Source organism: Lissotriton vulgaris, chromosome 11, assembly GCF_964263255.1.
Source record: "Lissotriton vulgaris chromosome 11, aLisVul1.2, whole genome shotgun sequence".
NCBI lineage: Eukaryota > Metazoa > Chordata > Amphibia > Caudata > Salamandridae > Lissotriton > Lissotriton vulgaris.
Genome location: NC_141699.1, coordinates 720,986,204 through 720,998,897, shown reverse-complemented (window position 1 = coordinate 720,998,897; position 12,694 = coordinate 720,986,204). Strand labels below are relative to the sequence as shown.

General features: G+C 54.4%; 1 protein-coding gene across 2 annotated transcripts in view; it reads right to left on the bottom strand.

The window, feature by feature from the left end:
* The window catches only part of UGGT1 (UDP-glucose glycoprotein glucosyltransferase 1), an 849,443-nt gene that overhangs the window by 388,801 nt on the left and 447,948 nt on the right, over positions 1–12,694 (bottom strand). For both annotated transcript variants that reach the window (XM_086943802.1, XM_086943803.1), the window contains one exon: positions 4,791–4,885. In XM_086943802.1, the coding sequence (XP_086799928.1) occupies positions 4,791–4,885 (95 nt within the window). The remainder of the gene's footprint in view (positions 1–4,790; positions 4,886–12,694) is intronic.

Sequence of the window (12,694 nt, the reverse complement as noted above, 5' to 3'; positions counted from 1 at the left end):
TATGCAAATCAGTCTGACCCTGTGCCCCATGGGAACAGTCCAGCCCAGCCCGAAATACAAAGCCACGTCTTCCCTGGACCGGAAACAAGCATCCTGGGACCAGTTTCGGATTCATAATCCTCATCAGCCAGGGTATCTTGAATCCAGTGGCCAAGTGAGCAAGGGACTCACGTCTGAGCATACCCTGCCAACTTAGGGCGAACAAAGCGATACAAAAGGGGATGATGAACGGAGCGTTTGAGCAAATCAAACACTCACCCCCAGTCAACTGATCTGGGTTTAATCCATCACCATTCTTTAGCTCACTCAGCCACCCCAGTTCAGACATGGCCATATGCAAATCAGTCCAACCCTGTGCCCCGTGGGAACAGTCCAGCACGAACTGCCAAGCCACGTCTTCCCTGGACTGGAAACAAGCATCCTGGGACCGGTTTCAGATTCATATTCCTCATCAGCCAGGCTATCTTGAATCCAGTGGCCAAGTGAGCAAGGGACTCACGTCTGAGCATCAGTCAACTGATCTGGGTTTAATCCATCACCATTCTTTAGCTCACTCAGCCACCATTCTTTAGCTCACTCAGCCACCCCAGTTCAGACATGGCCATATGCAAATCAGTCTGTCCATGGGAACAGTCCAGCCCGAACTGCCAAGCCACGTCTTCCCTTGATCGGAAGCAAGCATCCTGGGACCGGTTTCGGATTCATAATCCTCATCAGCCAGGCTATCTTGAATCCAGTGGCCAAGTGAGCAAGGGACTCTGTTTGATTTGCTCAAACGCTCCGTCCATCATCCCCTTTTGTATTGCTTATGTTGCAGGAGACACACCTCATGGGAACGGAGATACTCTGCCTACAGCGATATGGGTACCAACAGGTGTTCCATGCAGGGTTCAAGAGGGGCTCCAGGGGGGTGGCGATTTTGGTCCATCGCAGGGTCCCGCTGTTACATGCGCAGCAGTGGGCCGACGCTCAGGGACGGTATCTGTTCATCCGGGGCAAGATTGGGGAGATCTTCTTGATTTTGGGCTGTGTTTATGCTCCCCCCCTAACAGTGGTCCCTTGTGGAGAAGTTACTGGCCCTGTGGGCGGATATGCCAGGTACGCTCTCTGTGGTGGGCGGAGACTGGAACGATGTTATGGACCTGGCCAGGGACAGGAGTGGGAGTGGGACGGGAAGGGGACAACCCTCGAAATTACACTCACTGGTGTCTAGTCTCGACTGGCTGGATGTGTGGCGGTGGGCTCACGGCGACAGGCGGGAATACACATACCTCTCTGCAGTTCACAAAACCTTCTCCAGGCTCCACTACCTCTTTATTCCCCAGGTGATGGGTAGTAGGGTGGCGCTGGCTGAGATTCTACCCCGCGGCCTCTCAGATCATTCCCCAGTGTCCAATGAGCTATATATGGGCCAGGGGCGACAACCCTTTAGGTGGCATCTTTCAGTGTGGTACCTACAGAATGACAAGTACGATACGCACATGAGGGATGCCATTGCTCAATTCTTTGCCTCAAATGAGGGGTCGGTGTCTAGTGTTGGGACTATGTGAGAGGCTCTGAAGCCTACACTAAGTGGGGTGGATATATCCGGGTGTGCTCCGGCTCGCGTTAAGCGCAGGGAGGAGTGGACTCGGGCGGAGGCCACCATAGAGGCACTTGAACGCCAGACACGGGTGGAAGGGGGTGGGTATTATGTGCGGCAACTACTTCAGGCCCAACTGTCTTGTGCCGCCCTCCTAATGAACAAGGCCCACAAAGTTTGGCTGGCGACACGTAGCAGGGTATACCAATCGGGGGACAAGTCCAGAAAGATGCTCCATCGGCTTTGCCAGGGCACCTTCCATGCCCAGGCCCTTTCGGGTCTTCTAGACGAGAAGGGGACACTGATCACCGACCCATTCACTATAGCGGAGAGCTTTGCTACCTATTACGAAGATCTCTATGCCCCCGTAAGTGCTTGCCAGCGACCACTATCGATAAATTCTTAGCTGACCTGCCGCCCAAAGCAGTGTCGGATGGCGTGCGCGACTCACTGGAACTTCCCCTAACTGACAAAGTTCTGGGCACACCCCTGGGAGCGCTTAAAACCATAAGGCTCCCGGGCCCAATAGGTTCTCGAGTGAATCTTTTAGACGCTATAATACGCAGTTGGCTCCTTACTATCGGACAGTAGTGGAGGAGGCCTGGGAAAAGGGGTTACTTCCTCCAGATTGGAGGCATGAGGAAGTGGTGGTGTTTCTTAAGCCTGGCCGGCCACCGGAACAGGCCTCATACTGCCCAATTTCCCTCCTCAATGTGGAGGCTAAGATCTTGGCTAAGGCGTTGGCAAATCACCTTTTGCCCCACATATCGAAGCTTGTACACCCTTATCAGGCAGAGTTCAAGCCCCAGAGGGCAACCAGGCATAATATACGGCGAGCGCATGTCAGGGTGGCCGGGGTTCAGCAGACCAGGGAGCGGGCGGCACACCTGTTAACTGATATGGACAGGGCATTCGACTCCCTGAGTTGGGTGTATTTATTTGCATTGTTAAGCAGACTTAACCTGGGACCGTGCTTTCTTTCTTATTTAATGCTTCTCTATACAGACTTGACGGTGGCGGGTGCGGCCTCTTCCATCTTCCCGATTCGGAGGGGTATATGGCAGGGATGCCCTTTGTCTCCATATTTGTTCGCGCTAGCCATGGAGCCATTGGCAGCATGGGTGCGTATGGATGCACAGGTCTGGGGCTTTGAGTGGACTTCGGATCTATACAACATGATTGCATTGTACGCGGATGACGTCCTGTTTTTCCTCACAGCCTTGGATAAAACGGGCCCACGACTCCTAGAGATCATGCAGATCTTTGGGGAGACGTTGGGACTATATATGAACCCCCACAAATCTACACTGTGGGTTCTGGGAGATCGACCTAGTCTGGGAGTTTGGGCGAACACACCCCAGCTGGTGGCTGGTGGGGTTGAAATACCTGGGAGTGTTCCTGTCGGATGTGCCGGCCGTCTCCTGGGAGCGGAATCTGGTACCGGTGTGAGAGTGTGGCAGCGCGGACCTCATGACCTGGACTCGGATGCCATTGACGCTGTACGGCTAGTCGGTGATTTTCAAGATAGTGGCACTTCCTCGGCTGCTCTGCCAGCTACAGAATCACCCGTACACGATCCAGCCCAGATGGTTCCGGCTGGTGAATTCTGTGCTGGGGCAGTTTCTGTGGGAGGGAAGTAAAGTGCGCGTGGCCCTACGTACATGTTTCCTATCCCCCTACTGCGGAGGACTCGAGTCCTCGGACATCCTTTCATATTATCAGGCCTCGCACCTACTTGTCCTCAATGAGTGGTGGTACGGAGACAGAAGGGATCCGGCGTACGCACTGGAACGACTGCTCATGGGGTCTCATTCACTGCATACCATCTTGTACTCTGCGCCGTTGCGTGGCAAGATGCCGTCGGCCACACAGGTGGTTTTCCTGATATGGCGACATGGGTTGCGCCGCATGGGTTTGGTTGGAATGACTGGGGAGACCCACTTTGGAATAATGGGTGCTTACCAGAGCTGGCAACCCTTCAGGGCTTCCGGGGTTGGGATGATATTGGTATCTCGACCCTGGGGGATGTTATGAGAGGCACAACACTCAAGTCTTTTCAGGACTTACAGAAGGACTTCTCTATGCCCCAGTCACAATTCTAATAGTATCTCCAATTTTGCCATGCCTTGTCCCCTAGCTTGGAAGGCCTGGAATCTCTCCCTGAATTTAGTCCACTGGAGGCGAGAGTCTTAATGGGAGATTTGGAGACCAAGAAGATCTCCCGGCTCTATCAATCCCTAGTTATACACTGCTCCACCTCCCTTCAGAAGCTGCGAGGGGACTGGGAAACGGATGTGGGCGCGCTGGAGGAGGCAGACTGGAGGGAGGCTTTGGCAGCGCCTAGGGAAGCGGGTATAGAAATGCGCCTTCGCCTCATCCAGTTTAAATATTTGCACAGGGTCTACTTTACTCGGGCTCGACTGTACCTCCCCGGAGTGCCTTAGATGTGGTCTGGAGGAGGGTACATTCATACATACTACCTGGATCTGCCTATCCCTGGATCGGTTTTGGAGGGGGGTGTTTTCTTGCCTGTCAGAGGTCCTGGGAAGGGAGTTTCCCTGAACGCAACAGCTGGCTCTGCTCCATGTCATGGAGGGCATAGGGGGTAACATTTATAAACGACACCTAATGCGACTTGGCTTTACGCTGGCACAGCAAGATATCGCCAGAGTGTGGAGGGCGCCGTGAGCCCCATCGGTGGCCGCATGGAAAGACAGCTTAGATTTTTGTATTGGGCTGGAGCAGCCTGTTTTTGTGGCTAGGGGCTGCTTACGCAAACATTTCAAAATATGGAAAAGATGGGCGGATTACCGGGGGTTGAGGCTGGAGCCGCCAACTGCAATGGAGGCTCACCCATTTGGATAAGTCCTGATGTATGCCGGGATGTGGGAGCACAGGGTAGGGGACTCGGGGAGGTGTGATCGATTGTGCTGGGATTCTGCTGCTATGTATCGAGGCTGTGACAGACTATGCGGACATTGTGCGACTTTGGGGGCGGAGAGAAGGCGGGGGAGTTTGGTTATATTGTGTTTTGCTTTTGTTATCATTTTCTAGGAGGATACCTACGAAAGTCACTTGCTCCTGTAACAATGTGCGGTATGATTCAGCAAATACCTCTGGTGTGCAGAGCTCTGCAATGTGTAGTAATTGACAAACAAAGTATGTTTTAAAAAAAAAAAACTATTCTTACCTGCATACCACTACTAACCTGATGCTTAATGGCATCGTACAGCAGTTGCCTCCCAGAAGGTGCGTCAAAATCTCCAACAATCCAGAAAGTCACTGGTCTGATGAAAGACTCGTCTGAAAAAGTGGGTGGAGAGTGCAGAGAAATGAAAGCTATGGTTAAAAAACAAAACACATATCCATAGCCATTCAACTATGAAGTGTTAACATACTAAATTTTGTCTGAGGCTTACCTCTGGGTTTTAGCATGATTTTTTGGGTACTAGAGCTTGCAGAATTTGCCATTTCTAAACTTGAGGCAAAATCTGTTCATCAGCGTATTTGTACTTTTTTAAGGCTTTACAGTGATAAGTAACAAGCTCCACCCCACTAGATATCAATGTAGAAACAAACATTCCAATTTGCATTAGCTGCAAAGCAAATCAGCACAAGAAGCACTATACACTCAAAAGGCAAAAACAAATCATATAACTAAAGCATATTTCAGAGACTGAATTTGCCTCCATACTTACACATCTGTGATTAACTGACCAGCCTTCAATGAAAGCAAAGAGCACTGTACAGCAACAACCAACTATTGCCAAAGACATTCCGCAAGTATCTGAAGATACACCTCTTTAATCTTACCTAATGGCAGCCGAGGTTGAAACTCCATCTGATGAATAAACTATAACTTTTATCTACCCAGTGAACAGCTGCATTATGTACAGACTGAAAAAGGCAACCTGTCTGAAGTCTCTCATTACCGGAATGTACCATACTTCTCCGCCAAGGCTTATCAACTTCAACTTTAATTTTTCCAGGGAGCATGTTAGAAGGAAAAAGGACTCTTCCCAAAGATCTTCATTGTAACCCATCTTACCCCTTCTTCAAAAAAAACCTCAAGCTGCTTCTTCTCAACAAATATTGGGGTTCTTAATTATACTGACCTCTCTGGCCATTTTCTCCTCGCTCTACCTTTATTCACCTCATCCCCAACTTCGATAATTTTTCCTAAAATCTCTCACCTTCTTCCATCCTCAGACTAACTATATAATTCTTCTCTATCATCCTGATCTACTATCCTCAATTTGCTACATGCTTTTTGAACTTCTTTATCTTTATTCACCCTGAATGCTCGTCTGCCTTATTTTATGTTAGCGATTGTTCTCAGTTTGATCTGTTCTCGATGTTTAACTAATCCTTTAAAGCGCTCTGATACTCTTAGGTCCAACTAGCGCTATATAAAACCTTTTAAATAAATAAATAAATAAATAAAAGGATGTGTACTATAAGCCAATAAACAAGTACTGTCCCATCCCAGAAGAACAAGTTACTTACCTTCGGTAACGATATATCTGTAAGAAACATTAGTTAGTGTTAGATTCCTTACCTTAGAATATCCCCAGGCGTCAGTCTGGATCCGGAAACTTTTGCGTAGCAGTACCCCTGCGCGTCGGTAGGCGTCGTCTGCAGGCGTCCCCTGCGGCTCCGCGTCCGGCGTCGTGCGCCGTGATGACGTCGCTGGAGTATATAGACGCCGCCTCCGCGCGCTGACGTCAGTTCTTTGTACACAGCTTTTCCGCGCCAGGAGACGCAGAGCCATGAGAGAACCAACACTGGTGCCATGTAAAAACTAGGGCCCTGAAAGGGATGTCCTTAACCCTAGGTATCAGTTCGCAGAACGGGGAGGATGGGTGGGTTCGGTAAGGAATCTAACACTAACTAATGTTTCTTACAGATATATCGTTACCGAAGGTAAGTAACTTGTTCATCTGAAAGAAACACGTTAGTGTTAGATTCCTTACCTTAGAATACATACCCCAGCAATACCAACCCCGGTGGTGGGTCTGCGAACCAATACAATACTACACCAGAAAGTCCTGGAGGACAGAACGGCCAAAGAAGCCATCCCTCCGGACTTGACTGTCCAGGCAGTAGTGCCTCGCAAAGGTGTGCAGCGAGGCCCACGTAGCCGCTTGGCAAATGTCCTGCAAGGGGACTCCCCGGCCCAGGGCAGTGGTAGCTGCCGTGGCCCGAGTGGAATGGGCCCTCAGCCCAACAGGAGGCTCCTTCCGAGCCAAAGAGTAGCACGCTTTGATGCAGAGAACGACCCATCGAGAGATGGTCCGTTTACAGACCGCTCGTCCCTTCTTCGCACCCACGTAGCCAACAAACAGTTGGTCATCCACCCGGAACTGGCGTGTGCGATCCATGTAAAATGAAAGCGCACGTTTTGGGTCCCGACGATGGAGCCGCTCTTCATCCTTTGAAGGATGCGGAGGTGGGAAGAAGGAAGGGAGGGTGATGGACTGCCCGATGTGAAAGGCCGAAACAACCTTGGGCAGGAAAGAAGGTCTAGTCCTCAGAACCACCTTGTCAGGATGAATGGACAGGAAAGGAGGTTGGACAGAAAGAGCCTGGAGCTCACTCACTCTCCTGGCAGAGGTGATGGCAACCAGGAAAGCCGTCTTTAAAGTCAGGAGACGGAGAGGGCAAGAATGAAGGGGCTCAAAGGGAGCACACATCAGAAAAGTTAGAACCAGGTTCAAATCCCACTGAGGCATCACAAACGGAACAGGTGGAAACATGTGAGTGATGCCTTTCAAGAATCGAGTTACAATCGGGGATTTGAACAAAGAAGGCTGATCAGGAGGCCTCAAAAAGGCTGAAAGGGCAGAAAGGTAGCCCTTGATAGTGCCCAGAGCAGAGCCCTGCCGGGCAAGAGAAAGAAGAAACAGAAGAACCTCCGAAAGAGGGGCAGAAAGAGGATCCACAGCCTTTGCTGTGCACCATGCCACAAATCTGTTCCACCGACAGGCGTATACCGACTTAGTGGAGGGACGCCTGGCTGCCAGAATAACATCACAGACTTCAGGAGGCAAGTCAAATGGCCTCAACTGCCGCCGCTCAATCTCCAAGCATGGAGGTGGAGACTGGACAGGTTCGGGTGGAGGACCGTCCCCTGCTGCTGCGACAGAAGGTCCTCCTGAAGGGGCAGGTGGATCGGGGGACCGACTGACATGCTGAGTAGCTCGGGATACCAGTATCTTCGAGCCCAGTCCGGAGCCACAAGGATAACTTGGGCCCGGTCGCGCCTGATCTTCTTCAGCACTCTGGGCAGAAGTGGTATAGGCGGAAAGGCGTATAACAGACCGCAACTCCACTCGCGCCGAAAGGCGTCGCCGTGCGAGTGCCGTCTTGGAAACTCCAACGCGCAGAACTGATGACATTGCGCGTTCTCTTCGGTGGCGAATAGATCTAACCAAGGCTCTCCCCATTGCAGAAAGATGCCTTGCGCCACGTCCGAGTTCAGACGCCATTCGTGATCCATCGAGCACCGACGGCTGAGTTCGTCCGCCCTGGCGTTCAGAGAACCTGCCAGGTGTTGAACCGTCAGAGTCACGCCCTGACGTTCCAGCCATTGCCAGAGGCGCAGAGCCTCCTGGCAAAGGGTCCACGACCCCACTCCGCCCTGTTTGTTGCAGTACCACATGGCGGTGGTGTTGTCAGTGAACACCTGCACTACACTCCCGCCGACAAAGGGGAGGAATGCCTTCAGTGCCAGACGAATCGCCCGCAGCTCCAACAGATTGATATGGAGCCGGGACTCCGCCGGAGACCAGATGCCTCTGATCTCTGCCTCTCCCAAGTGGCCACCCCAGCCCTGGAGGGACGCGTCCGTCACAACAACGTGCTCCGGTTGGGGAAGGGAGAGGGACTTGCCCCTGACCCAATCGCGGTCCGTAAGCCACCACTGCAGTTGTCTCGCAGTGTCCTCCGAGATCAAGACGTGGTCGGACAAGTTGCCCTGATGCTGGGCCCACTGAAACTTCAGGGCCCACTGCAGAGCCCGCATCCGCCACCGGGCGTGATGCACCAGAAGGATGCAGGAAGCCATCAGTCCCAGCAGCCGCAGCGTCAACCTGACCGAAACCCGGGATAGCGGCTGAAAGATGGGAATCAAAGCCTGAATATCCCGAACCCGCCGTTCCGGAGGATAAACCCGAAACTGCGCCGAGTCCAGAACCGCTCCGATGAAAAGGAGCTTTTGAGAGGGACACAGGTGTGATTTCGGCACATTGATGGAGAACCCCAGGTCGTGCAAGAGGTCTGCCGTCATCTGAAGGTGGTGGACGACTGTCTGGGGCGAGCCCGCCTTCAACAACCAGTCGTCTAGGTAGGGGAAGACTGAAACCCCCAACCTGCGCAGATGGGCTGCGACCACCGCCATCACCTTTGTGAACACCCGTGGGGCGCTGGTAAGGCCGAAGGGAAGCACGATAAACTGAAAGTGCTCCAGGCCTACCGTGAACCGCAGGTAACGCCGGTGGGCCGGCAGGACGGGGATGTGAAAATAGGCGTCCTGCAAGTCCAACGCTACCATCCAGTCTTGTGGGTCTAGAGCAGCCAAGACCTGAGCTAACGTCAACATCTTGAACTTCTCCTTCCGGAGGAAGCCGTTGACGTTCCTTAGATCCAAGATAGGACGTAGGCCCCCCTTGTCCTTCTTGGGCACCAGAAAGTAGTGGGAATAACAACCACGCCCTACTTCTGGCCCAGGAACGCGCTCGATGGCCCCCTTGGCCAAGAGGGCCGTAACTTCCTCCTGCAGAAGTGTCAAGTGGTCCCCCGACACACGGTGGTTCTGCGGTGGCATGGCTGGAGGAGAGGTCTCGAAGGGGAGGGAGTAGCCCCTTCGGACGATTTGCAGCACCCACCTGTCCGAAGTGATCGTGCGCCAGTGAGCGTGGTGATGGCGAACCCTGCCACCCACTGGCTTCACATGGGGCCGAAAGCACGGACTAGGAGGATTTTGGGGTAGATGCTGCGGGGGAAGGTGTGGTCTGACCCCGCCGTTGTCCCCGACCGCCACCACGGCGGTTTCCACGGCCGCCACCGCGTTGAAAGGATTGTTGCGGCGCGTGGCTGGCAGCACGTGTGGGGGCGCCCCTTCCTTGGCCACGAAAGGGACGAAACGAACCCGGTTGCTGACGCTGGGTCGAGAGACCCAAGGACTTGGCCGTGACCCTGGAGTCCTTGAAGCGTTCCAGCGCGTGGTCCGCCTTGTCACCGAACAGGTGACAGCCATCGAACGGCATGTCCATCAAGGTATTCTGGACATCTGCCGAAAAATTGGAGGATCTCAGCCAGGCGTGGTGACGAATCGCCACCATCGTTGACATAGCTCTGCCCAGCGAGTCGGTCGTATCAAGACCACACCGTATCGAATATTTCGCTGCATCTCGGCCCTCAGCCACAGCCTGACCGAGTTTTGCCCGCACCTCCATGGGGCATTCTGGCAGCAGTTCCGCGACCGTATCCCACACAGAGTGGGTGTAGCGGCCCAAGAGGCAAGCGGTGTTGCAAGACCGCAGGCCCAAACTAATGGACGAGAAGACCTTCTTGCCAAATTGGTCATACCTCTTGGATTCCCGGTCGGGCGGGGCCGACGGGAATGCGGACTGGGAGGTCGAGGCCTGGATCACCAGACTTTCAGGAGTGGGGTGGGTAGACAGGAACTTGGGGTCGTCCGGACAAGGACGGTGGCGCCTGGCCACGTTCCGATCAACAGGCGCACCTGAAGCGGGCCTGGACCACGTGCCCAACAGAACGTCTGACAAGGCTTCATTAAACGGCAGCAGTGGCTCCTGTGGGCATGACTGCAGTTTGAAGACCTCGGTGAGGATGTTAGGCCTCACGGCCGCGACGGGGAGCTCAAGGTGTAAGGCCTTGGCAGCCCTCATCAGCACCACAGAATATGCAGCTCCCTCCACCGATGCCACGGAAGGAGGAGAGATCAAACCAGGGTTAGGAGAGTCGTCCAGACCACTGGCATCCCCCAAGTCACCTGTCCAGTCCGGGTCATACTGGCACTCGCGTGACAGAGGGTCCTCGGACCCCTCCCAACCTTCACCGAACTCTTCATCTTCTCCGTATTCGGAGTCAACGATGTAGACCGGCTCCTCGGGGTTCATGGGCCCCATCGGCGCCGGGACCGGCGTCTAGCGACGCCCGTCCGGCTCCGCGTCCGGCGTCGGTGAAGGTAAGGGGACGGCGCCGCCCGGAGCCGGCGTCGGAACCCTGCTGCCGGCCGGAGCCGGCACCGGAGAACCGGCGCCGCGCGGGGACGGTGCCGGGGGTAACCCCGATGGTAACGGCGCCGGAGAGGCCGGAAGGCCAGCCGGCGTCGAACCCGAAGGCCCTTGCGGCGCCGGGGTCGGAGCCGTCGGCGGCGCCGGGGCCGGAGCCGTCGGCGGCGCCGAGGCAGGGACACCCGAACCGCCAGGGCCCCCAGACGGTAGCACTGGGTCCGAAGGCACCGTAGGCCCCGTCAGAGAACCGAGCGCCCTCATGGCCATGAGGAACGCCTCGATCTCCTCAGGCGTCGCGCCGTGCCCAGGGACCGGAGGGTATGAGGCAGGCCGCGCCGGCGACTCTCGCGGAGCTGCGGGGTTGGGGTCACCCGAGCCCCCGGCCGCATCGCGCGAGCGTCGGGGGGAGTCGGGGGTACGATGACGACGCCCCGACTTCTTGTGCTTCTTACCTGACGAGCCCGACGAGTGGTGTCGACTTCCGGAACGCTCGGCGCGGCTCCGCGACCGCTCCCTCGAACGCTCTCTCGACCTCCGGCCGGACCGGGACCGCTCCCGGTCCCGACGTGGGGCCGACACCCGGAGCTCCAGTAGCTTGCGGGACCGCTCCCGCCTAGCCTTGTTGGTGAGGGCCCGGCAGTCGACGCAGGAGTCCACGTCGTGGTCGGGGCCCAGACACCGGAGACAGAGGCGGTGGTGATCCGTGACCGACATCGTGCGCTCACAGTCATCACAGTGCTTGAACCCGGGCATCCTAACAGGCACAATAGTGAAATAACAATAGAAAAACTTGGTCAAAAGACCGGAGTACTGCTCTTCAGATCTGCGTCCACTGGCGCGGAAAAAAGAAGAACTGACGTCAGCGCGCGGAGGCGGCGTCTATATACTCCAGCGACGTCATCACGGCGCACGACGCCGACGACGGACGCGGAGCCGCAGGGGACGCCTGCAGACGACGCCTACCGACGCGCAGGGGTACTGCTACGCAAAAGTTTCCGGATCCAGACTGACGCCTGGGGATATTTTAAGGTAAGGAATCTAACACTAACGTGTTTCTTTCAGATTTAATAATTTCTCCTCCATCCCTTCATTATGTGTTTCTTCCTAGAAAATGTTCTTTATGGCCTATTTTTTGATCTTACCAGTTTGAACTTGCTACTTCATCATGCCTGAATCAATTGAATCATCCGTTGCATCATTGGAAGTGGCCTTTGAGGAGGAGAGGTTAGAAACCTACAATGTGAAGGAATTGAAGGCGATCAGCAAAAACCTCAAAATCCAAATGAAGGGCCTCACCAGAAAAGAGGAGCTACAAAAGGCGCTGAGGGCCTGGGTAGCAGCCAGACATGCTAGTGAGCTGTCTGGGGATCTTGGCATGGAGGCAGAGGAGCCTATTCCAAGGGTGGATGTGCTTTTGGGAGGGGGGCATCCTCTAAACCTGTCAGCAACAGTCTGTCCCCAGAGGAGCTGTAGGACAGGCGGGAAGCGAGGAAGTTCGAGTTGGAGAAACTCAGGATGCAAAGTGAGAGGGAAGACAAAAGAAAAGACACGGAGGAAAGGAGGATGATGTTAGACCATGAGTTTAAAATGAGAGCTGGACTGGGAAACCAGTGGGGCTAGGCCCAGCCCAGATGGTGGCAGTAGAAGTGTTAGGTCCAGTACTGAGTATGAGGTACACACACACACACACACACACAGGTTTGCAGTCCTGCTTCACGGACGGGGTTGTCATACACCAGGGGATTCAGGATTGTGAGGTAACTCCAGAGGTGTCCCTGAAATGGATTGGGTAACTTGCACAGGGGATCATTTTCCTTGGAGTGGGAGGGACACTCTACTGACTCTAGATGAG